The sequence below is a fragment of the Salmo salar genome, chromosome ssa05 (genome assembly GCF_905237065.1).
Source record: "Salmo salar chromosome ssa05, Ssal_v3.1, whole genome shotgun sequence".
In the NCBI taxonomy this organism is placed as follows: Eukaryota; Metazoa; Chordata; class Actinopteri; order Salmoniformes; family Salmonidae; genus Salmo; species Salmo salar.
In genome coordinates, this window is record NC_059446.1 from 74,160,155 (window position 1) to 74,185,289 (window position 25,135).

The window sequence follows — 25,135 nt, forward strand, 5'->3', positions numbered from 1 at the left end:
CACATTTATTTATATAGCCCTACTTACATCAGCTGATATCTCAAAGTGCTGTACAGAAACCCAGCCTAAAACCCCAAACAGCAAGCAATGCAGGTGTAGAAGCACGGTGGCTAGGAAAACCTCCCTAGAAAGGCCAAAACCTAGGAAGAAACCTAGAGAGGAACCAGGCTATGAGGGGTGGCCAGTCCTCTTCTGGCTGTGCCGGGTGGAGATTATAACAGCACATGGCCTAGATGTTCAAATGTTCATAAATGACCAGCATTGTCAAATAATAATAATCATAGTAGTTGTCGAGGGTGCAACAAGTCAGTAACACAAGAGTAAGTGTCAGTTGGCTTTTTCATAGCCGATCTTTGAGAGTATCTATACCGCTCCTGCTGTCTCTAGAGGAGTTGGAAACAGCAGGTCTGGGACAGGTAGCACATCCGGTGAATAGGTCAGGGTTCCAGCAGGTCTGGGACAACAGGTCTGGGACAGGTAGCACGTCCGGTGAACAGGTCAGGGTTCCATAGCTGCAGGCAGAACAGTTGGAACTGGAGCAGCAGCACGGCCAGGTGAACTGGGGACAGCAAGGAGTCATCAAGCCAGGTAGTCCTGAGGCATGGTCCTAGGGCTCAGGTCCTCCGAGAGAGAGAAAGAAAGAGAAAGAGAGAATTAGAGAGAGCATATTTAAATTCACACAGGACACCGGAAAAGACAAGAGAAATACTCCAGATGTGACAGACTGACCCTAGCCCCCCGACACATAAACTACTGCAGCATAAATACTGGAGGCTGAGACAGGAGGGGTCAGGAGACACTGTGGCCCCATCCGATGAAACCCCCGGACAGGGCCAAACAGGTAGGATATAACCCCACCAACTTTGCCAAAGCACAGCCTCCACACCACTGGAGGGATATCTCCAACCACCAACATACCATCCCGGGACAAGGCCGAGTATAGCCCACAAAGATCTCCGCCACGGCACAGCCCAAGGGGGGGCACCAACCCAGACAGGAAGACCACGTCAGTGACTCAACCCACTCAAGTGACGTACCCCTCCCAGGGACGGCATGGAAGAACACCAGTAAGCCAGTGACTCAGCCCCCGTAATAGGGGTAGAGGCAGAGAATCCCAGTGGAAAGAGGGGAAACCGGCCAGGCAGAGACAGCAAGGGCGGTTCGTTGCTCCAGCCTTTCCGTTCACCTTCACACCCCTGGGCCAGACTACACTTAATCATAGGACCTACTGAAGAGATGTGTCTTCAGTAAAGACTTAAAGGTTGAGACTGAGTCTGCGTCTCTCACATGGGTAGGCAGACTATTCCATAAAAATGGAGCTCTATAGGAGAAAGCCCTGCCTCCAGCTGTTTGCTTAGAAATTCTAGGAACAATTAGGAGGCCCGCATCTTGTGACCGTAGCGTACGTGTAGGTATGTACGGCAGGACCAAATCGGAAAGATAGGTAGGAGCAAGCCCATGTAATGCTTTGTAGGTTAGCAGTAAAACCTTGAAATCAGCCCTTGCCTTAACAAGAAGCCAGTGTAGGGAGGCTAGCACTGGAGTAATATGATCACATTTTTTGGTTCTAGTCAGGATTCTAGCAGCCGTATTTAGCTCTAACTAAAGTTTATTTAGTGCTTTATCCGGGTAGCCGGAAAGTAGAGCATTGCAGTAGTCCAACCTAGAAGTAACAAAGGCATGGATTCATTTTTCTGTGTCATTTTTGGACAGAAAGTTTCAGATTTTTGCAATGTTACGTAGATGGAAAAAAGCTGTCCTTGAAACAGTCTTGATATGTTCTTCAAAAGAGAGATCAGGGTCCAGAGTAACGCCGAGGTCCTTCACAGTTTTATTTGAGACGACTGTACAACCATCCAGATTAATTGTCAGATTCAACAGAAGATCTCTTTGTTTCTTGGGACCTAGAACAAGCATCTCTGTTTTGTCCGAGTTTAAGAGTAGAAAGTTTGCAGCCATCCACTTCCTTATGTCTGAGACACAGGCTTCTAGCGAGGGCAATTTTGGGGCTTCACCATGTTTCATTGAAAAGTACAGCTGTGTGTCATCCGCATAGCAGTGAAATTTAACATTATGTTTTCGAATGACATCCCCAAGAGGTAAAATATATAGTGAAAACAATAGTGGTCCTAAAACGGAACCTTGAGGAACACCGAAATTTACAGTTGATTTGTCAGAGGACAAACCATTCACAGAGACAAACTGATATCTTTCCGACATATAAGACCTAAACCAGGCCAGAACTTGTCCATGTAGACCAATTTGGGTTTCCAATCTCTCCAAAAGAATGTGGTGATTGATGGTATCAAAAGCAGCACTAAGATCTAGGAGCACGAGGACAGACGCAGAACCTCGGTCTGACGTCATTAAAAGGTCATTTACCACCTTCACAAGTGCAGTCTCAGTGCTATGATGGGGTCTAAAACCAGACTGAAGCATTTCGTGTACATTGTTTGTCTTCAGGAAGGCAGTGAGTTGCTGCGCAACAGCTTTTTCTAACATTTTTGAGAGGAATGGAAGATTCGATATAGGCTGATAGTTTTTTATAATTTCTGGGTCAAGATTTGGCTTTTTCAAGAGAGGCTTTATTACTGCCACTTTTAGTGAGTTTGGTACACATCCGGTGGATAGAGAGCCGTTTATTATGTTCAACATAGGAGGGCCAAGCACAGAAAGCAGCTCTTTCAGTAGTTTAGTTGGAATAGGGTCCAGTATGCAGCTTGAAGGTTTAGAGGCCATTATTATTTTCATCATTGTGTCAAGAGATATAGTACTAAAGCACTTTAGTGTCTCCCTTGATCCTAGGCCCTGGCAGGGTTGTGCAGACTCAGGACAATGGAGCTTTGGAGCTTTGGAGGAATACGCAGATTTAAAGAGGAGTCCGTAATTTGCTTTCTAATGATCATGATCTTTTCTTCAAAGAAGTTCATGAATTCATCACTGCTGAAGTGAGAGCCATCCTCTCTTGGGGAATGCTGCTTTTTAGTTAACTTTGCGACATTATCAAAAAGAAATTTCAGATTGTTCTTGTTTTCCTCAATTAAGTTGGAAAAATAGGATGATCGAGCAGCAGTGAGGGCTCTTCGATACTGCACGGTACTGTCTTTCCAAGCTAGTCGGAAGACTTCCAGTTTGGTGTGGCGCTATTTCCGTTCCAATTTTCTGGAAGCTTGCTTCAGAGCTTGTGTATTTTCTGTATACCAGGGAGATAGTTTCTTATGACAAATGTTTTTAGTTTTTAGGGGTGCAACTGCATCTAGGGTATTACGCAAGGTTAAATTGAGTTCCTCGGTTAGGTGGTTAATTGATTTTTGTCCTCTGACGTCCTTGGGTAGGCAGAGGGAGTCTGGAAGGGCATCAAGGAATCTTTGGGTTGTCTGAGAATTTCTAGCACGACTTTTAATGCTTCTTGGTTGGGGTCTGAGCAGATTATTTGTTGCGATTGCGAACGTAATAAAATGGGGGTCCGATAGGCCAGGGTTATGAGGAAAAACATTAAGATCCACAACATTTATTCCATGGGACAAAACTAGTTCCAGAGTATGACTGTGGCAGTGAGTAGGTCCAGAGACATGTTGGACAAAACCCACTGAGTGGATGATGGCTCCGAAAGCCTTATGGAGTGGGTCTGTGGACTTTTCCATGTGAATATTAAAGTCACCAAAAATTAGAATATTATCTGTGATGACTACAAGGTCCGATATGAATTCAGGGAACTCAGTGAGGAACGCTGCATATGGCCCAGGAGGCCTGTAAACAGTAGCTATAAAAAGTGATTGAGTAGGCTGCATAGATTTCATGACTAGAAGCTCAAAAGACGAAAACATCGTTGTTGTTTTTTTTGGGGTAAATTTAAATTTGCTATCATAAATGTTAGCAACACCTCCACCTTTGCGGGATGCGCAGGGGATATGGTCACTAGTGTAACCAGGGGGTGAGGCCTCATTTAACACAGTAAATTCATCAGGCTTAAGCCATGTTTCAGTCAGGCCAATCACATCAAGATTATGATCAGTGATTAGTTCATTGACTATAACTGCCTTTGAAGTGAGGGATCTAACATTAAGTAGCCCTATTTTGAGATGTGAGGTATCACAATCTCTTTCAATAATGGCAGGGATGGAGGAGGTCTTTATACTAGTGAGATTGCTAAAGCGAACACCGCCATCTTTAATTTTGCCCAACCTAGATCGAGGCACAGACACGGTCTCAATGGGGATAGCTGAGCTGACTACACTGACTGTGCTAGTGGCAGACTCCACTAAGCTGGCAGGCTGGCTAACAGCCTGCTGCCTGGCCTGCACCCTATTTCATTGTGGAGCTAGGGGAGTTAGAGCCCTGTCTATGTTCGTAGATAAGATGAGAGCACCCCTCCAGCTAGGATGGAGTCCGTCACTCCTCAACAGTCCAGGCTTGGTCCTGTTTGTGGGTGAGTCCCAGAAAGAGGGCCAATTATCTACAAATTCTATCTTTTGGGAGGGGCAGAAAACAGTTTTCAACCAGCGATTGAGTTGTGAGACTCTGCTGAAGAGCTCATCACTCCCCCTAACTGGGAGGGGGCCAGAGACAATTCATCGATGCCGACACATCTTTCTAGCTGATTTACACGCTGAAGCTATGTTGCGCTTGGTGACCTCTGACTGTTTCGTCCTAACATCGTTGGTGCCGACGTGGATAACAATATCTCTATACTCTCTACACTCGCCAGTTTCAGCTTTAGCCAGCACCGTCTTTAGATTAGTCTTAACGTCGGTAGCCCTGCCCCCTGGTAAACAGTGTATGATCGCTGGATGATTCGTTTTTAGTCTAATACTGCGGGTAATGGAGTCGCCAGTGACTAGGGTTTTCAATTTGTCAGAGCTAAGGGTGAGAGGCTTCGGCGTCTCAGACCCCACAGAACAGCCAGACTGCCTGGTCTGAAGTACCCAGCACGTATTGTACCACAAAGCAACAATTCAGACACCCATTTCTGAGCATCAAGCATTTTAAACTTTCCCCTGAAAAAAATCCCTCCCATTCTTCCCTTCTCCAGACTTAACCTTTAAATGTTGTCATTTGTTTGTGGGCACAAAAATGTGCTGGTATCAGCTGTCACAACCCAGCTTGGACAAAGGAACCTAATGTGTAGAGACTTAATGAGGTTTGGTGATGTGATGTTCTCTGGAAGGTGTCTGTTCTTTGGTCTCTTCACAAACACATATAAACTCAGCAAAAAAATAAACGTCCTCTCACTGTCAACTGTGTTTATTTTCAGCAAACTTAACATGTGTAAATATTTGTATGAACATAACAAGATTCAACAACTGAGACATAAACTGAACAAGTTCCACAGACATGTGACTAACAGAAATTGAATAACGTGTCCGTGAACAAGGGGGGGGGGGTCAAAATCAAAAGTAACAGTCAGTATCTGGTGTGGCCACCAGCTGCATTAAGTACTGCAGAGCATCTCCTCCTCATGGACTGCACCAGATTTGCCAGTTCTTGCTGTGAGATGTTACCCCACACTTCCACCAAGGCATCTGCAAGTTCCTGGACATTTCTGGGGGGAATGGCCCTAGCCCTCACCCTCCGATCCAACAGGTCCCAGACTTGCTCAATGGGATTGAGATCTGGGCTCTTCGCTGGCCACGGCAGAACACTGACATTCCTATCTTGCAGGAATTCACGCACAGAACAAGCAGTATGGCTGGTGGCATTGTCATGCTGGAGGGTCATGTCAGGATGAGCCTGCAGACATGAGTGAGGAGGATGTCTTCCCTGTAACGCACAGCGTTGAGATTGACTGCAATGACAACAAGCTCAGTCCGATGACGCTGTGACACACCGCCCCAGACCATGACAGACCCTCCACCTCCAAATCGATCCCGCTCCAGAGTACAGGCCTTGGTGTAACGCTCATTCCTTCGACGATAAACGTGAATCCCATCACCACTCCTGGTGAGACAAAACTTTGACTCGTCAGTGAAGAGCACTTTTTGCCAGTCCTGTCTGGTCCAGCGATGGTGGGTTTGTGCCCATAGGCGACGTTGTTTCCGGTGATGTCTGGTGAGGACCTGCCTTACATCAGGCCTACAAGCCCTCAGTCCAGGCTCTCTCAGCCTATTGCGGACAGTCTGAGCACTGATGGAGGGATTGTGCGTTCCTGGTGTAACGCGGGCAGTTGTTGTTGCCATCCTGTACCTGTCCCACAAGTGTGATGTTCGGATGTACCCATCCTGTGCAGGTGTTGTTACACGTGGTCTGCCACTGCGAGGACGTCCTGTCTCAGGCATCTCACAGTACGGACATTGCAATTTATTGCCCTAGCCACATCTGCAGTCCTCATAGCTCCTTGCAGCATGCCTAAGGCACGGTCACGCAACTGAGCAGGGACCCTGGGCAGCTTTCTTTTGGTGTTTTTCCCAAGTCAGTAGAAAGGCCTCTTTTGTGTCCTATGTTTTCATAACTGTGACCTTAATTGCCTACTGTCTTTAAACTGTTAGTATCTTAAAGAACGTTCCACATGTGCATGTTCATTAATTGTTTATGGTTCATTGAACAAGCAATGGGAATCAGTGTTTAAACCCTTTACAATGAAGATGTGTGAAGTTATTTGGATTTTTACGAATTATCTTTGAACGACAGGGTCCTGAAAAAGGGACGCTTCTTTTTTTTGCTTGGTTTATATATAGTGGCGGTTTCAGCGCCAAGATCTTTGTAAGGCAGGGTTTACACATACAAACACACACCACCAGTCCAAGGGAAGGGTTAAACCACTTTATTATCAGGTTTTGGCAGCGTTCCTCATATACACAACTCAAAACAAACAGAGTAAATACTTCGTCACCAGTGGAAGATCCTCCAAATTTGGTCTTCAGGGGTTCCATCCTTGTTGAAATCATCAGTTCCTTTCTTCCGGTAAACCTCCTTCTCCACCGTACTCTCTGCCGCTCCAATAACCTTCTACTCGTTTACCTGCCAGGGTCAAAGGAAAGAACCAAGAAAGAAAACCCAGGGCGCGGTTAAGTAGAGGCCCTGATTGGTTTCAGCTGTCCACAGTTTGGCTCTAATTACAACTGGAGACAGGTGTGGCTGTTCTGCTGCAGTCTAGAATTTTCCCCTGAGCTGTCTATGCTCCTGCCTCTGGGGAATACTTCACATTGCTGTCCGTGGTCCTACCTCTGGGGAATACTTCACATTGATGTCCGTGGTCCTGCCTCTGGGGAATATTTCACGTTGCTTTCCGTGGTCCTGGCAGCCAGAAAACACAGAAACCTTGCAGGCACTTACCGTCCATTCACCACACAGCCCCTGAAACAGCTACAATATATACTGCTGAAAAAAATAAAGGGCACACTTAAACAACACATCCTAGATCTGAATGAAAGAAATAATCTTATTAAATACTTTTTTCTTTACATAGTTGAATGTGCTGACAACAAAATCACACAAAAATAATCAATGGAAATCCAATTTATCAACCCATGGAGGTCTGGATTTGGAGTCACACTCAAAATTAAAGTGGAAAACCACACTACACGCTGATCCAACTTTGATGTAATGTCCTTAAAACAAGTCAAAATGAGGCTCAGTAGTGTGTGTGGCCTCCACGTGCCTGTATGACCTCCCTACAACGCCTGGGCATGCTCCTGATGAGGTGGCGGATGGTCTCCTGAGGGATCTCCTCCCAGACCTGGACTAAAGCATCCGCCAACTCCTGGACAGTCTGTGGTGCAATGTGGCGTTGGTGGATGGAGCGAGACATGATGTCCCAGATATGCTCAATTGGATTCAGGTCTGGGGAACGGGCGGGCCAGTCCATAGCATCAATGCCTTCCTCTTGCAGGAACTGCTGACACACTCCAGCCACATGAGGTCTTGCATTAGGAGGAACCCAGGGCCAACCGCACCAGCATATGGTCTCACAAGGGGTCTGAGGATCTCATCTCGGTACCTAATGGCTGTCAGGCTACGTCTGGCGAGCACATGGAGGGCTGTGCGGCCCCCCAAAGAAATGCCACCCCACACCATGACTGACCCACCGCCAAACCGGTCATGCTGGAGGATGCTGCAGGCAGCAGAACGTTCTCCACGGCGTCTCCAGACTCTGTCACGTCTGTCACATGTGCTCAGTGTGAACCTGCTTTCATCTGTGAAGAACACAGGGCGCCAGTGGCGAATTTGCCAATCTTGGTGTTCTCTGGCAAATGCCAAACTTCCTGCACGGTGTTGGGCTGTAAGCACAACCACCACCTGTGGACGTCGGGCCCTCATACCACCCTCATGGAGTCTGTTTCTGACCGTTTGAGCAGACACATGCACATTTGTGGCCTGCTGGAGGTCATTTTGCAGGGCTCTGGCAGTGCTCCTCCTGCTCCTCCTTGCACAAAGGCGGAGGTAGCGGTCCTGCTGCTGGGTTGTTGCCCTCCTACGGCCTCCTCCACGTCTCCTGATGTACTGGCCTGTCTCCTGGTAGCACCTCCATGCTCTGGACACTACGCTGACAGACACATCAAACCTTCTTGCCACAGGTCGCATTGATGTGCCATCCTGGATGAGCTGCACTACCTGAGCCACTTGTGTGGGTTGTAGACTCCGTCTCATGCTACCACTAGAGTGAAAGCACCGCCAGCATTCAAAAGTGACCAAAACATCAGCCAGGAAGCATAGGAACTGAGAAGTGGTCTGTGGTCCCCACCTGCAGAACCACTCCTTTATTGGGGGGTGTCTTGCTAATTGCCTATAATTTCCACCTGTTGTCTATTCCATTTGCACAACAGCATGTGAAATTTATTGTCAACCAGTGTTGCTTCCTAAGTGGACAGTTTGATTTCACAGAAGTGTGATTGACTTGGAGTTACATTGTGTTGTTTAAGTGTTCCCTTTATTTTTTTGAGCAGTGTATATATATATATATATACAGTGGGAGAAAAAAGTATTTGATCCCCTGCTGATTTTGTATGTTTGCCCACTTACAAAGAAATGATCAGTCTATATTTTTAATAGTAGGTTTATTTGAACAGTGAGAGACAGAATAACAACAAAAAAATCCAGAAAACCGCATGTCAAAAATGTTATAAAATGATTTGCATTTTAATGAGGGAAATAAATATTTGACCCCTCTGCAAAACATGACTTAGTACTTGGTGGCAAAACCCTTGTTGGCAATCAGAGGTCAGACGTTTCTTGTAGTTGGCAACCAGGTTTGCACACATCTCAGGAGGGATATTGTCCCACTCCTCTTTGCAGATCTTCTCCAAGTCATTAAGGTTTCGAGGCTGACGTTTGGCAACTCGAACCTTCAGCTCCCTCCACAGATTTTCTATGGGATTAAGGTCTGGAGACTGGCTAGGCCACTCCAGGACCTTAATGTGCTTCTTCTTGAGCCATTCCTTTGTTGCCTTGGCCGTGTGTTTTGGGTCATTGTCATGCTGGAATACCCATCCACGACCCATTTTCAATGCCCTGGCTGAGGGAAGGAGGTTCTCACCCAAGATTTGATGGTACATGGCCCCGTCCATCGTCCCTTTGATGTGGTGAAGTTGTCCTGTCCCCTTAGCAGAAAAACACCCCCAAAGCATAATGGTTCCACCTCCATGTTTGACGGTGGAGATGGTGTTCTTGGGGTCATAGGCAGCATTCCTCCTCCTCCAAACACGGCGAGTTGAGTTGATGCCAAAGAGCTCCATTTTGGTCTCATCTGACCACAACACTTTCACCAGTTGTCCTCTGAGTCATTCAGATGTTCATTGGCAAACTTTAGACGGGCATGTATATGTATTCTTGAGCAGGGGGACCTTGCGGGCGCTGCAGGATTTCAGTCCTTGACGGCGTTAGTGTGTTACAAATAGTTTTCTTGGTGACTATGGTCCCAGCTGCCTTGAGATCATTGACAAGATCCTCCCGTGTAGTTCTGGGCTGATTCCTCACCGTTCTCATGATCATTGCAACTCCACGAGGTGAGATCTTGCATGGAGCCCCAGGTCGAGGGATATTGACAGTTCTTTTGTGTTTCTTCCATTTGCGAATAATCACACCAAATGTTGTCACCTTCTCACCAAGCTGCTTGGCGATGGTCTTGTAGCCCATTCCAGCCTTGTGTAGGTCTACAATCTTGTCCCTGACATCCTTGGAGAGCTCTTTGGTCTTGGCCATGGTGGAGAGTTTGGAATTTGATTGATTGATTGCTTCTGTGGACAGGTGTCTTTTTTACAGGTAACAAGCTGCGGTTAGGAGCACTCCCTTTAAGAGTGTGCTCCTAATCTCAGCTCGTTACCTGTATAAAAGACACCTGGGAGCCAGAAATCTTTCTGATTGAGAGGGGGTCAAATACTTTTTCCCTCATTAAAATGCAAATTAATTTATAACATTTCTGACATGCGTTTTTCTGGATATTTTTGTTGTTATTCTGTCTCTCACTGTTCAAATAAACCTACCATTAAAATTATAGACTGATCCTTTCTTTGTCAGTGGGCAAACGTACAAAATCAGCAGGGGATCAAATACTTTTTTCCCCCACTGTATGTCTCTCTCTCTCCATCGGTCTGTCTGTCTGTCTGCTTTGTACATAATCTCAGAGCCTCACCGAGACAGATAATATGTTATTATCTGTACTACTTGAATCTACTGAGGTTTAGCCAAACCAAATTTATCTCTGTTAAAGACTACTGCCAGACTAGCTGGTGCAGTGTATGGGGGGTGAGATAGTGGTGTCTTCTGCCAGACTAGCTGGTGCAGTGTGTAGGGGGTGAGATAGTGGTGTCTTCTGCCAGACTAGCTGGTGCAGTGTGTAGGGGGTGAGATAGTGGTGTCTTCTGCCAGACTAGCTGGTGCAGTGTGTAGGGGGTGAGATAGTGGTGTCTTCTGCCAGACTAGCTGGAGCAGTGTGTAGGGGGGTGAGATAGTGGTGTCTTCTGCCAGACTAGCTGGAGCAGTGTGTAGGGGGGTGAGATAGTGGTGTCTTCTGCCAGACTAGCTGGAGCAGTGTGTAGGGGGGTGAGATAGTGGTGTCTTCTGCCAGACTAGCTGGAGCAGTGTGTAGGGGGGTGAAATAGTGGTGTCTTCTGCCAGACTAGCTGGAGCAGTGTGTAGGGGGTGAGATAGTGGTGTCTTCTGCCAGACTAGCTGGAGCAGTGTGTAGGGGGTGAGATAGTGGTGTCTTCTGCCAGACGAGCCAGAGCAGTGTGTAGGGGGTGAGATAGTGGTGTCTTCTGCCAGACTAGCTGGAGCAGTGTGTAGGGGGGTGAGATAGTGGTGTCTTCTGCCAGACTAGCTGGTGCAGTGTGTAGGGGGGTGAAATAGTGGTGTCTTCTGCCAGACTAGCTGGAGCAGTGTGTAGGGGGTGAGATAGTGGTGTCTTCTGCCAGACGAGCCAGAGCAGTGTGTAGGGGGTGAGATAGTGGTGTCTTCTGCCAGACTAGCTGGAGCAGTGTGTAGGGGGTGAGATAGTGGTGTCTTCTGCCAGACTAGCTGGAGCAGTGTGTAGGGGGGTGAGATAGTGGTGTCTTCTGCCAGACTAGCTGGAGCAGTGTGTAGGGGGTGAGATAGTGGTGTCTTCTGCCAGACTAGCTGGTGCAGTGTGTAGGGGGGTGAGATAGTGGTGTCTTCTGCCAGACTAGCTGGAGCAGTGTGTAGGGGGGTGAGATAGTGGTGTCTTCTGCCAGACTAGCCAGAGCAGTGTGTAGGGGGGTGAGATAGTGGTGTCTTCTGCCAGACTAGCTGGAGCAGTGTGTAGGGGGGTGAGATAGTGGTGTCTTCTGCCAGACTAGCTGGAGCAGTGTGTAGGGGGTGAGATAGTGGTGTCTTCTGCCAGACTAGCTGGTGCAGTGTGTAGGGGGTGAGATAGTGGTGTCTTCTGCCAGACGAGCTGGAGCAGTGTGTAGGGGGTGAGATAGTGGTGTCTTCTGCCAGACTAGCTGGTGCAGTGTGTAGGGGGTGAGATAGTGGTGTCTTCTGCCAGACTAGCTGGTGCAGTGTGTAGGGGGGTGAGATAGTGGTGTCTTCTGCCAGACTAGCTGGTGCAGTGTGTAGGGGGTGAGATAGTGGTGTCTTCTGCCAGACTAGTTGGTGCAGTGTGTAGGGGGTGAGATAGTGGTGTCTTCTGCCAGACTAGTTGGTGCAGTGTGTAGGGGGGTGAGATAGTGGTGTCTTCTGCCAGACTAGTTGGTGCAGTGTGTAGGGGGGTGAGATAGTGGTGTCTTCTGCCAGACTAGCTGGTGCAGTGTGTAGGGGGGTGAGATAGTGGTGTCTTCTGCCAGACTAGCTGGAGCAGTGTGTAGGGGGTGAGATAGTGGTGTCTTCTGCCAGACTAGTTGGTGCAGTGTGTAGGGGGGTGAGATAGTGGTGTCTTCTGCCAGACTAGTTGGTGCAGTGTGTAGGGGGGTGAGATAGTGGTGTCTTCTGCCAGACTAGCTGGTGCAGTGTGTAGGGGGGTGAGATAGTGGTGTCTTGTCATAATCCGTGTATGTAGGCGGCAGGGAAGTCGGGCGCAGGAGGAACCAGAGTGGTTAAAAAATGGAGTATTTATTAACAAAACTAACTCCAAAACCAACGTAGAAAAAGAATCCGGTAAACAATAACCCGTCGCACACCGATACATCAACAACACGTACATAACGTAACAAACAATCACCGACAAGGATATGAGGAGAAACAGAGGGTTAAATACACAACATGTAATTACTGGGATAAGAAACAGGTGTGTAAGGAGACCAGACAAAACCAATGGAAAATGAAAAACTGATCAATGGTGGCTAGAAGACCGGTGACGTCGATCGCCGGGCACCAGCCGAACAAGGAGGGGCATCAACGTTGGTAGAAGTCGTGACAGTCCTCTAGTGTGTGTGTTTGCCACAGTGTGATATGGAAGTGATGTTATTCATTTGTTCCCTTCTAACTCATACCTCTATATTCCAAGGTCAGGATGACATCATTATCGCCCACAGCAGTTGTCCAGAGTGTTTCTCTATTAATCCTTTTATTCAATATCACGGTTCTAAACCCACCGCTTGCTCTGGAACTAGACTGTCTGAGAGACGGGGTGTGTGTGTGAGAGTCGTCATAGTTAATCTGGATCATTCCATTAATGATCCCAGAACTGGAGTCCCACAGAAAAGAGAGGAGTGTGATAGTTGGTGAAAAATATAATACAGGAAATGAGATCAATTGGGATATGTCATTGGTATTGATGATAGGGAACCTCTCTCTCTCTCCCCCTCTTCCCTCCTCTCCTCTCCTCTCCCAGGTTCTACTGGGACCTGATCATGTTGTGTCTGATGATAGGGAACCTCTCTCTCTCCGCCTCTCCCCCTCTCCCCTCCCCTCCTCCCCTCCTCTCCCAGGTTCTACTGGGACCTGATCATGTTGTGTTTGATGATAGGGAACCCCTCTCTCTCTCCCCCTCTCCCCCTCTCCCCTCCCCTCCTCTCCTCTCCCAGGTTCTACTGGGACCTGATCATGTTGTGTCTGATGATAGGGAACCTCTCTCTCTCCCCCTCTCCCCTCCCCTCCTCTCCTCTCCCAGGTTCTACTGGGATCTGATCATGTTATGTTTGATGATGGGGAACCTGATCATTCTGCCAGTAGGAATCACCTTCTTTAAGGATGAGAACACTCCTCCCTGGATCATCTTCAACGTGGTCTCTGATACTCTCTTCCTGGTTGACCTGGTCCTCAACTTCAGGACCGGTATCGTCAAGGAGGACAGCACTGAGATACTGCTAGACCCCAAGTTAGTGTGTGTGTGTGTGTGTGTGTGTGTGTGTGTGTGTGTGTGTGTGTGTGTGTGTGTGTGTGTGTGTGTGTGTGTGTGTGTGTGTGTGTGTGTGTGTGTGTGTGTGTGTGTGAAGGTGACACAGAGCTGGAGACAATGCTTCCCTATGTGGTGTTCTTCCAGAATTTGAATGAATGGAGTTGTTTGTTATTTCTTCTAAAGTATCATAACTACTGGGGCCATAGGAATCAATGTTGTTCTATGCTATGCTAAGCTAACTGTGAGACCATATAAATATAAACTGTTGTTCTATGCAGTGCTAAGCTAACTGTGAGACCATAGGAATAATACCAGAATGCTAAGCTAACTGTGAGACCATAGAAATGACTATTATATTATGCTATGCTACCACAGGGCTATCCGTCAGCGCTACCTAAAGAGCTGGTTTGCGGTGGACTTTGTGTCGTCCATCCCTGTGGACTACATCTTCCTGATGGTGGACTTGGAGGCCCGGCTGGACTCAGAGGTTTACAGGACGGCCAGGGCCCTCCGCATCGTACGCTTCACCAAGATCCTCAGCCTGCTACGCCTGCTGCGCCTGTCACGACTCATACGATACATCCACCAGTGGGAGGAGGTGAGAGGCCGGGAAGACAGGGAGAGGAGGTAGAGAAAGAGGGGGGGAAGGGAAAGAGAGACTTACTACCACTGTCACAACTCACTGGTTAAATCCTCCAGAGAGGGAGTAGAGGGCAGTCAGTGGAACATGCCAGAGAGGAGGGAGAGAGGGAGGTGAGAGGAGAGAGGGAGGTGAGAGGAGAGAGGGAGGTGAGAGGGGGAATGAGAGACCGCTAGGGGGGAAGCTGATCTATCTCTTCATTGGAGAAGAGGCAACTATCATAACAGGTGCCCAAGACGTCAATAAACTACAGTGATGTCAAACCCTCCCCCTCCAGATCTTCCATATGACCTATGACCTGGCCAGTGCCATGGTGAGGATAGTCAACCTGATAGGCATGATGCTGCTGCTGTGCCACTGGGACGGATGTCTACAGTTCCTGGTTCCCATGCTGCAGGACTTCCCCCTGGACTGCTGGGTCTCCAAGAATAACATGGTGGTGAGTTACACTGTCTGTCTGTCTGTCTGTCTGTCTGTCTGTCTGTCTGTCTGTCTGTCTGTCTGTCTGTCTGTCTGTCTGTCTGTCTGTCTGTCTGTCTGTCTGTCTGTCTGTCTGTCTCTCTGACTGCTGGGTGTCCAAGAACAACAAGGTGGTGAGATTGTTACATGGGTACTGAGACATGGAGAGAAATGTTGACCCGCTCACAAATGGAGGGCTTGTGTGCACAGTGTGTGACATTATTGATATTGTGTTTGTGTGTTTGTACTGATTACGGGGTAGTGGACCGATTGTGTGTGTAGACAGAGAGAGAGTGTGTGTGTAGACAGAGAGAGAGAGTGTGTGTGTAGACAGAGAGAGAGAGAGTGTGTGTGTGTAGACAGAGAGAGAGAGTGTGTGTGTGTAGACAGAGAGAGTGTGTAGACAGAGAGAGAGAGAGAGAGTGTGTAGACAGAGAAAGAGAGTGTGTGTGTAGACAGAGAGAGAGTGTGTGTAGAGAGAGAGTGTGTGTGTAGACAGAGAGAGAGTGTGTAGACAGAGAGAGAGAGTGTGTGTGTGTAGACAGAGAGAGAGAGAGTGTGTGTGTAGACAGAGAGAGAGAGTGTGTGTGTGTAGACAGAGAGAGTGTGTAGACAGAGAGAGAGAGAGTGTGTAGACAGAGAGAGAGAGTGTGTGTGTAGACAGAGAGAGAGAGAGTGTGTGTGTAGACAGAGAGAGAGAGAGAGTGTGTAGACAGAGAGAGAGAGTGTGTGTGTGTGTAGACAGAGAGAGAGAGTGTGTAGACAGAGAGAGAGAGTGTGTAGACAGAGAGAGAGAGAGTGTGTAGACAGAGAGAGAGAGTGTGTGTAGACAGAGAGAGAGAGAGAGTGTGTGTGTAGACAGAGAGAGAGAGAGTGTGTAGACAGAGAGAGAGAGAGTGTGTGTAGACAGAGAGAGTGTGTAGACAGAGAGAGAGAGTGTGTGTAGACAGAGAGAGAGAGTGTGTGTGTAGACAGAGAGAGTGTGTAGACAGAGAGAGAGAGTGTGTGTGTAGACAGAGAGAGAGAGAGGGTTGTGTAGACAGAGAGAGAGCGTGTGTGTGTAGACAGAGAGAGAGAGAGTGTGTAGACAGAGAGAGAGTGTGTGTGTAGACAGAGAGAGAGTGTGTGTAGACAGAGAGAGAGAGTGTGTGTGTAGACAGAGAGAGAGAGTGTGTGTGTAGACAGAGAGAGAGAGAGAGAGAGAGAGAGAGTGTGTAGACAGAGAGAGAGCGTGTGTGTGTAGACAGGGAGAGAGAGAGTGTGTGTGTAGACAGAGAGAGAGAGAGTGTGTAGACAGAGAGAGAGAGAGTGTGTAGACAGAGAGAGAGTGTGTGTGTAGACAGAGAGAGTATGTGTGTAGACAGAGAGAGAGAGTGTGTGTGTAGACAGAGAGAGAGAGAGAGTGTGTAGACAGAGAGAGAGCGTGTGTGTGTAGACAGAGAGAGAGAGAGTGTGTAGACAGAGAGAGTGTGTAGACAGAGAGAGAGAGAGTGTGTAGACAGAGAGAGAGAGAGTGTGTAGACAGAGAGAGAGTGTGTGTGTAGACAGAGAGAGAGTATGTGTGTAGACAGAGAGAGAGAGTGTGTGTAGACAGAGAGAGAGAGAGAGTGTGTAGACAGAGAGAGAGAGTGTGTGTGTAGACAGAGAGAGAGAGTGTGTAGACAGAGAGAGAGAGTGTGTGTGTAGACACAGAGAGAGAGTGTGTAGACAGAGAGAGAGAGAGTGTGTAGACAGAGAGAGAGTGTGTGTGTGTGTAGACAGAGAGAGAGAGAGTGTGTGTAGACAGAGAGAGAGAGAGAGAGAGAGAGTGTGTAGACAGAGAGAGAGTGTGTGTGTAGACAGAGAGAGTGTGTAGACAGAGAGAGAGAGAGTGTAGACAGAGAGAGAGAGTGTGTAGACAGAGAGAGAGAGAGTGTGTGTAGACAGAGAGAGAGAGTGTGTGTGTAGACAGAGAGAGAGAGTGTGTGTAGACAGAGAGAGAGAGTGTGTGTAGACAGAGAGAGAGAGAGAGAGAGTGTGTAGACAGAGAGAGAGAGAGTGTGTGTAGACAGAGAGAGAGAGAGAGAGAGAGTGTGTGTGTAGACAGAGAGAGAGAGTGTGTGTGTAGACAGAGAGAGAGAGTGTGTGTGTAGACAGAGAGAGAGAGTGTGTGTGTAGACAGAGAGAGTGTGTGTGTAGACAGAGAGAGAGAGTGTGTGTGTAGACAGAGAGAGAGAGAGAGTGTGTGTGTAGACAGAGAGAGTGTGTGTGTAGACAGAGAGAGAGTGTGTGTGTAGACAGAGAGAGAGAGAGAGTGTGTGTGTAGACAGAGAGAGAGTGTGTGTAGACAGAGAGAGAGTGTGTGTGTGTAGACAGAGAGAGAGAGTGTGTGTAGACAGAGAGAGAGAGAGAGTGTGTGTAGACAGAGAGAGAGTGTGTGTGTAGACAGAGAGAGAGTGTGTGTAGAGAGAGAGTGTGTGTGTAGACAGAGAGAGAGAGTGTGTGTAGACAGAGAGAGAGAGAGAGAGTGTGTGTAGACAGAGAGAGAGTGTGTGTGTAGACAGAGAGAGAGAGAGAGTGTGTGTAGACAGAGAGAGAGAGAGAGAGTGTGTGTAGACAGAGAGAGAGTGTGTGTGTAGACAGAGAGAGAGTGTGTGTGTAGACAGAGAGAGAGTGTGTGTGTAGACAGAGAGAGAGTGTGTGTGTGTAGACAGAGAGAGAGAGTGTGTGTGTAGACAGAGAGAGAGAGAAGAGAGAGAGTGTGTGTAGACAGAGAGAGAGTGTGTGTGTAGACAGAGAGAGAGTGTGTGTGTGTAGACAGAGAGAGAGAGAGTGTGTGTAGACAGAGAGAGAGTGTGTGTGTAGACAGAGAGAGAGAGAGTGTGTGTGTAGACAGAGAGAGAGTGTGTGTAGACAGAGAGAGAGTGTGTGTGTGTAGACAGAGAGAGAGAGTGTGTGTAGACAGAGAGAGAGAGAGAGTGTGTGTAGACAGAGAGAGAGTGTGTGTGTAGACAGAGAGAGAGTGTGTGTGTGTAGAGAGAGAGTGTGTGTGTAGACAGAGAGAGAGAGTGTGTGTAGACAGAGAGAGAGAGAGAGAGTGTGTGTAGACAGAGAGAGAGTGTGTGTGTAGACAGAGAGAGAGTGTGTGTGTGTAGACAGAGAGAGAGAGTGTGTGTGTAGACAGAGAGAGAGAGAGAGAGTGTGTGTAGACAGAGAGAGAGTGTGTGTGTAGACAGAGAGAGAGTGTGTGTGTAGACAGAGAGAGAGTGTGTGTGTAGACAGAGAGAGAGTGTGTGTGTGTAGACAGAGAGAGAGAGTGTGTGTGTAGACAGAGAGAGAGAGAGAGAGAGAGAGTGTGTGTAGACAGAGAGAGAGTGTGTGTGTAGACAGAGAGAGAGTGTGTGTGTGTAGACAGAGAGAGAGAGAGTGTGTGTAGACAGAGAGAGTGTGTGTGTGTAGACAGAGAGAGAGTGTGTGTGTGTAGACAGAGAGAGTGTGTGTGTGTAGACAGAGAGAGTGTGTGTGTGTAGACAGAGAGAGAGTGTGTGTGTGTAGACAGAGAGAGAGAGTGTGTGTGTGTATCCCCATGTTGGATGCTGTTTGCTCTCTGTGTTAGTTTATTGGTGATGCTGTTTGCTCTCTGTGTTAGTTTATTGGTGATGCTGTTTGCTCTCTGTGTTAGTTTATTGGTGATGCTGTTTGCTCTCTGTGTTAGTTTATTGGTGATGCTGTTTGCTCTCTGTGTTAGTTTATTGGTGATGCTGTTTGCTCTCTGTGTTAGTTTATTGGTGATGCTGTTTGCTCTCTGTGTTAGTTTATTGGTGATGCTGTTTGCTCTCTGTGTTAGTTTATTGGTGATGCTGTTTGCTCTCTGTGTTAGTTTATTGGTGATGCTGTTTGCTCTCTGTGTTAGTTTATTGGTGATGCTGTTTGCTCTCTGTGTTAGTTTATTGGTGATGCTGTTTGCTCTCTGTGTTAGTTTATTGGTGATGCTGTTTGCTCTCTGTGTTAGTTTATTGGTGATGCTGTTTGCTCTCTGTGTTAGTTTATTGGTGATGCTGTTTGCTCTCTGTGTTAGTTTATTGGTTCATGTAGCAGCATGTCTGGTTGGAATAAAGGGGACTATCAACACAATAAAACATCTCTCAACTTAAACATCCTACAGATGGAGTAGATGGAGATATGAACACACACACACACACACACACACACACACACACACACACACACACACACACACACACACACACACACACACACACACACACACACACACACACACACACGGCTGTGTGTTTCGCTGACTCCCGTCTCGGCAGAGTTTCCTCAGTGGTTGCCGGGGTGACTGTTGCTAGGCCAGCTGATGCTGAGTGTTTTCCACAGAGAAAGCCATGCGCCACCCGCAGGACCATTTAACAGAACAGGATATAATTGGCCTCACACACACACACACACACACACACACACACACACACACACAGCAATCACAAACACAGTCACACACACACTCAGCCTGAGATAAATATGCCTCATTGCATGATTGGCTAACACACACTGGCTTTATAACATATTTTAGGGCAATTTAATTATTATTACTATTATTTTCCTCTAGCTTTGTGCCTGTTAGTAGTCTGTTTTACACAGCAGGAAGTGGAAAAGCAATGAGCAACTCCACCCAGCACTTTACAGTGTTTAGCCTAGGCTGTAGTTATTACCTTAACTAGTGTTGTACCACTCATCCCTCCCTCCCTCCGTCTCTTCCACCTTCTTCTCCCTCTCCCTCTTCGTCTCGGACTCCCTGTGTAGAATGACATGTGGGCTCTCTCTCCATCTCTCTCTCCGTCCAGAATGATACGTGGGGGATCCAGTACTCCTATGCTCTGTTCAAGGCGATGAGCCACATGCTGTGTATTGGCTACGGTGCCCAGGCTCCAGAGGGCATGACGGACGTGTGGCTCACCATGCTCAGTATGATCATTGGTGCCACCTGCTATGCCATGTTCATCGGCCATGCCACCGCCCTCATACAGTCCCTGGACTCCTCACGACGACAGTACCAGGAGAAAGTAAGAGATTAGGACCCTCTCTATCCCTCCCTCCATCTCTCTCTCCATTCCTCTGTCCCTTATTCTCTCTATCCTACCATTCATCAAATTAATTTGATGACTCCTCAAAGGAAGGAAATGGTAAAGGAACCATACTCCACTCATAAACACTCTTCCCGCTCATCCAGTCAAGTGTGTATTATACTGTAGTGAAGCAGTATAGTGTGTGTGTGTGTGTGTGCATTTATTAACGCTGTATTAACATTGTATTAATGTTGTATTAACGTTGTATTAACAATGTATTAATGTTGTTTTAACGTTGTATTAACAATGTATTAACATTGTATTAACAATGTATTAACATTGTATTAACAATGTATTAACGTTGTATTAACGTTGTATTAACATTGTATTAAGGTTGTATTGATATTGTATTGACATTGTATTAACGTTGTATTAATATTGTATTGACGTTGTATTAACGTTGTATCGTTGTATTGATGTTGTATTGACGTTGTATTGACGTTGTATCGTTGTATTCCCGTTGTATTGACATTGTATTGATGTTGTGTTCCAGTATAAGCAGGTGGAGCAGTACATGTCGTTCCATAAGCTCCCTGCAGATGTCCGTCAGAGGATTCATGAGTACTACGAACATCGCTTCCAGGGCAAGATGTTTGACGAGGAGAACATACTGGGCGAACTCAGCGAACCACTAAAGGAGGTAACACACGCACACACACACACACACACACGCACACACGAGGCACACACACACACACACACACACACACACACGCACACACGAGGCACACACACACACACACACACACACACACACACACACACACACACACACACACACGCACGAGCCACGCATGCACACACACACACACACAGTTACAAGTTACGAAAGCTAGCTATAGCGTAACTAAAAAAACACCTGCTCAAACCAGTCGATTCAAACTGCCTCAAACACATTTTACATTAAAGAAAATTAAAACGTACTGATACAATTCAGTTCTTGTGCATTCTAACTCACTTCTCCCCTCCCTCCCCCTCTCTTTCTCCCCCTCTCAGGCGATAGTTAGCTTTAACTGCCGTAGCCTGGTGGCTCACATGCCGCTGTTTGCTAACGCGGACCCTAACTTTGTGACGGCAGTGCTGACCAAGCTTCGCTTCGAGGTGTTCCAGCCCAATGACTTGATCATCCGGGAGGGCACGGTGGGACGCAAGATGTACTTCATTCAACACGGACGAGTCGGCATACTCACCCGCGGAAACAAGGAGACCAAACTCAGTGACGGGTCCTACTTTGGGGGTGAGGAGAGGAGGGAGAAGGGGGAGGGACGAGTTAGGGTAAGGACAGTGTGAGGAAAAAGGGAAGTGGAAGGGGAAAGGTGTGGTTGTGAATTAGATTAATCAGTTCTTCAATTTCACAATTTCTTCAACAAAATCTAGTTTTTTTCCACTCTCTCCCCCCTCTTCCTTTCTCCCTCTTTATCCACACCTGCCCTTCCTCCTCTCTCTGTCCATCTCACCCCTCTTCCTTTCTCCCTCTTTATCCACACCTGCCCTTCCTCCTCTCTCTGTCCATCTCACCCCTCTTCCTTTCTCCCTCTTTATCCACACCTGCCCTTCCTCCTCTCTCTGTCCATCTCCCCCCTCTTCCTTTCTCCCTCTTTATCCACACCTGCCCTTCCTCCTCTCTCTGTCCATCTCCCCCCTCTTCCTTTCTCCCTCTTTATCCACACCTGCCCTTCCTCCTCTCTCTGTCCATCTCCCCCCTCTTCCTTTCTCCCTCTTTATCCACACCTGCCCTTCCTCCTCTCTCTGTCCCTCTCCCCCCTCTTCCTTTCTCCCTCTTTATCCACACCTGCCCTTCCTCCTCTCTCTGTCCATCTCCCCCCTCTTCCTTTCTCCCTCTTTATCCACACCTGCCCTTCCTCCTCTCTCTGTCCATCTCCCCCCTCTTCCTTTCTCCCTCTTTATCCACACCTGCCCTTCCTCCTCTCTCTGTCCATCTCACCCCTCTTCCTTTCTCCCTCTTTATCCACACCTGCCCTTCCTCCTCTCTCTGTCCATCTCTCTCTCTCTCTCAGAGATCTGTCTGTTGACTCGGGGCCGGAGGACAGCGAGCGTCAGAGCGGATACGTACTGTCGTCTCTACTCCCTCAGCGTGGACAGCTTCAACGAGGTCCTGGAGGAACACCCCATGATGAGGCGGGCCTTCGAGACGGTGGCCGCCGACCGGTTGGACCGCATCGGTACTAAGCCTCTCACGATTGGCTCAAGCACCTGCCAATCGGTCCATTACTTGCAATGACTCAGTTTTCAATTCAGTTTCATTTCCATAGCGCTTTGTGCAGAGACCTTGCCAGTGAATAGCATTTTTCGAATCAATTCAGATTTTGTTTCTAAAGCGCTTTGTAAATGACCTTACAGTTGCAGAAGCCCTTCAAGGCAGGTTAAGGGAGAGAGAAACTATTTTCCCTTTTGTACTTTAACTATTTGCACATAATATGACATTTGAAACGTCTTTATTATTTTGGAACTTTAGTAAGTGCAATGTTTACTGTAAATGTGCATTGTTTATTTCACTTTTGTTTATTATGTACTGTTAAAATATGTTTCCCATGCCAATAAAGCCCTTTGAATTGAATTGAATACAGAAACTGCTAGAAAAAGTTGGAGCGCTGTTAGAACAGAGAGCCGGAGCAGATACCTGGTTCTGTTTGTGATCTTTAATCAGCCACTCAGCCCTGTCAGCATCGTTACAACTGTGTTGTTTGATCCTCACTTTAGTTTCTACCACTTTCTTCTTGCTCTTGTTTTCCTCCATTTGTGTCAGACAGGAACAGTAACCATCCCTTCCATCTGTTTCTTTCTGTTTTGATCGTTTCATTCTGTTCTCTTCTCTCCTCATTGTTCTCCTCTGAAGGTAGGAAGAACTCTATCCTGATGAGGAAGCCGTCCCAGGCGGGTTCCATGGCGGGGGGCAGCGGTTTGGGGCGTGGGGGTCGAGGAGGAGGGGGGGCGGGGCTAGGCATGGGGGGGCTGGGCTCCTGTGACAGCATGCTGGTTCAGCAGATCGTTAAACACGACAGCATGCCAGCCATGCAGGAGGCCATCGCTGCTGCCGCTGCAGGAAGGGGAGGGGCCACGGGAGGAAGTGGTACGGTCTCCCCTATGCCCCACCCACTGATCTGGGCTCCATTGATCCACGCTCCGCTCCAGACGGCGGCCGCTACGACTAACGTGGCCATCGCCCTCATGCACCAGCAGCAGCAGCAGCTTCAACATCAGCTACAGCAGCAGCATGTGCTAGGGGGCGCTATATTCCTCCCCTCCATCTCTCCATCGCCCTCCGTCTCCTTCCCCCTCTCCCCCCCGCGGCCCCCTGCCCTGCAGCCCCTGCGCCCCTCTGTGAGTTCCCTCATTGGGATGATGGGGGTAGGAGGGATGGGGGGGCTGTCCCCTAGAGGGGGGTTTCCTGCCTTCCCCTCCCCCTCGCCCTTCCCCATGGCCCCCCCGGGAGGTGTGATATCACCCCCTGTTGCTCAATCCCCACCCACACCGGCCTCCTCTGTCTCCACGTCGGTCCAATTAGGAAAGACCCTGCATTACAGTCTCCGCCTCCACCCAGAACACTCTTCAGTGATGGGTGGAACCCCAGGAATCCCCAAGGTAGGAGGGGCCACCACACCACATCTGTTCTACCACCTGAATCCAACTGCAGCCACCAGTGTCATGTCAGACACTTGCAGTTCCATGGCTGGCCAGCATGGGGCCAAGGAGGCGCTATTGCGTCACGGAGGAGGCAGCAACCAGGGCCTGCCTGCACTGGGGAGGCTCACCCAGGAGGCCAGGCTCCTCTCCGCCTCGCAGCCCACCCTGCCTCATCGATCCTGGGCAAGCATGCAGCCTCACCCCCCTCTCCAGCGGAAGGCCTCTGGAGGTAACCTGCTGCCAGCCTCGTTCCTGGCTGGGACTCAGCTAGCCAGGGGTGGCAGTGTGGGGGTGTTGACTACTCCCCTACCAGTACAAGTCCCAGCACAACGGTTACACATGCCCCCCTTCAATGCACAGATACAAGCACAGAACCTGGGCTCTATACAGCCCCTCCCTGATCCTGTCTCTACACACTGCCCTGCACACACACACACAGCCACACACACACATCCCATCGCTGTACCTGCAGCCACACCCATATCAGCTTCTCCCCTGGCCTCCTACACTTCCTCCCCCAAACAAACCCCCCTCTCCTCTGCCACCCCCTCCCCTGCTCCCACTCCTTTCTCCCTCATCCCAGCCCTGCCACTGACCCCTCGCCCCAAACCCACCCCTACACCCCCATCTCGCTCCTCCTCTCCTCCCCCCTGCTCCATCCCTCCCTCTGCCGGAACTACTCCCCTCACCTCAACCCCTTGGTCCAAACCCATCCCTACACCTCCCCCTCGCTCTTCTTCCCCCTCTCCCTCCTCCACTCCCCCTCCCTCCTCTGTAACCACCTCTTTCCCCCTCACCTCAACCCCTTGGTCCAAACCCATCCCTACACCTCCCCTCGCTCTTCTTCCCCCTCTCCCTCCTCCACTCCCCCTCCCTCCTCTGTAACCACCTCTTTCCCCCTCACCTCAACCCCTTGGTCCAAACCCATCCCTACACCTCCCCCTCACTCTTCTTCCCCCTCTCCCTCCTCCACTCCCCCTCCCTCATCTGTAACCACCTCTTTCCCCCTCACCTCAACCCCTTGGTCCAAACCCATCCCTACACCTCCCCTCGCTCTTCTTCCCCCTCTCCCTCCTCCACTCCCCCTCCCTCCTCTGTCAGTGCCCCTCTCTCACTTCCACAAACCCATGGGCGCAAGTCCTCTCTCGCTTCCCCCTCCTCTTCCCTACCTTCCTCTCCCACTCTTCTTCAGAGCCCCCTAATCAAGCCCTCCCCTTACCCTCTATCTGGGCCCACCCCTACCCCCTCTAAAGCCTTTACCCCTATCCAGACTCGTACCCCTACCCCTACCCTCTCTCAACCCTCCAATCGTCCCCCCTACCCCTGTTTCTACTCCTGTTCCCACTCAGAGCCAAACCCTAACTGCAACCCCCCACCCCAGCCTCCACTCCCACCCCAGCCTCCACTCCCACCCCAGCCTCCACTCCCACCCTAGCTCCAAACTCAACCTTGATTCCCACCCCTTCTTCCAGTAAACCTCCCACTCCTATCTCTATCCCGTCACCTGCCCTTATGCAAAGCCAAACTCTAACCCCAACACCTACCAGTTCT

General features: G+C 48.8%; 1 protein-coding gene across 1 annotated transcript in view; it reads left to right on the forward strand.

The window, feature by feature from the left end:
• The window catches only part of LOC106574299 (potassium/sodium hyperpolarization-activated cyclic nucleotide-gated channel 3), a 74,662-nt gene extending 50,193 nt beyond the window's left edge, over positions 1–24,469 (forward strand). The window contains exons 2-9 of the mRNA XM_045717751.1: positions 13,505–13,711; positions 14,108–14,330; positions 14,650–14,811; positions 19,658–19,876; positions 20,433–20,579; positions 20,936–21,176; positions 21,958–22,122; positions 22,797–24,469. Coding sequence (XP_045573707.1) covers positions 13,505–13,711; positions 14,108–14,330; positions 14,650–14,811; positions 19,658–19,876; positions 20,433–20,579; positions 20,936–21,176; positions 21,958–22,122; positions 22,797–24,469 — 3,037 coding nt within the window. The remainder of the gene's footprint in view (positions 1–13,504; positions 13,712–14,107; positions 14,331–14,649; positions 14,812–19,657; positions 19,877–20,432; positions 20,580–20,935; positions 21,177–21,957; positions 22,123–22,796) is intronic.
• Positions 24,470–25,135: the final 666 nt, after the last annotated feature.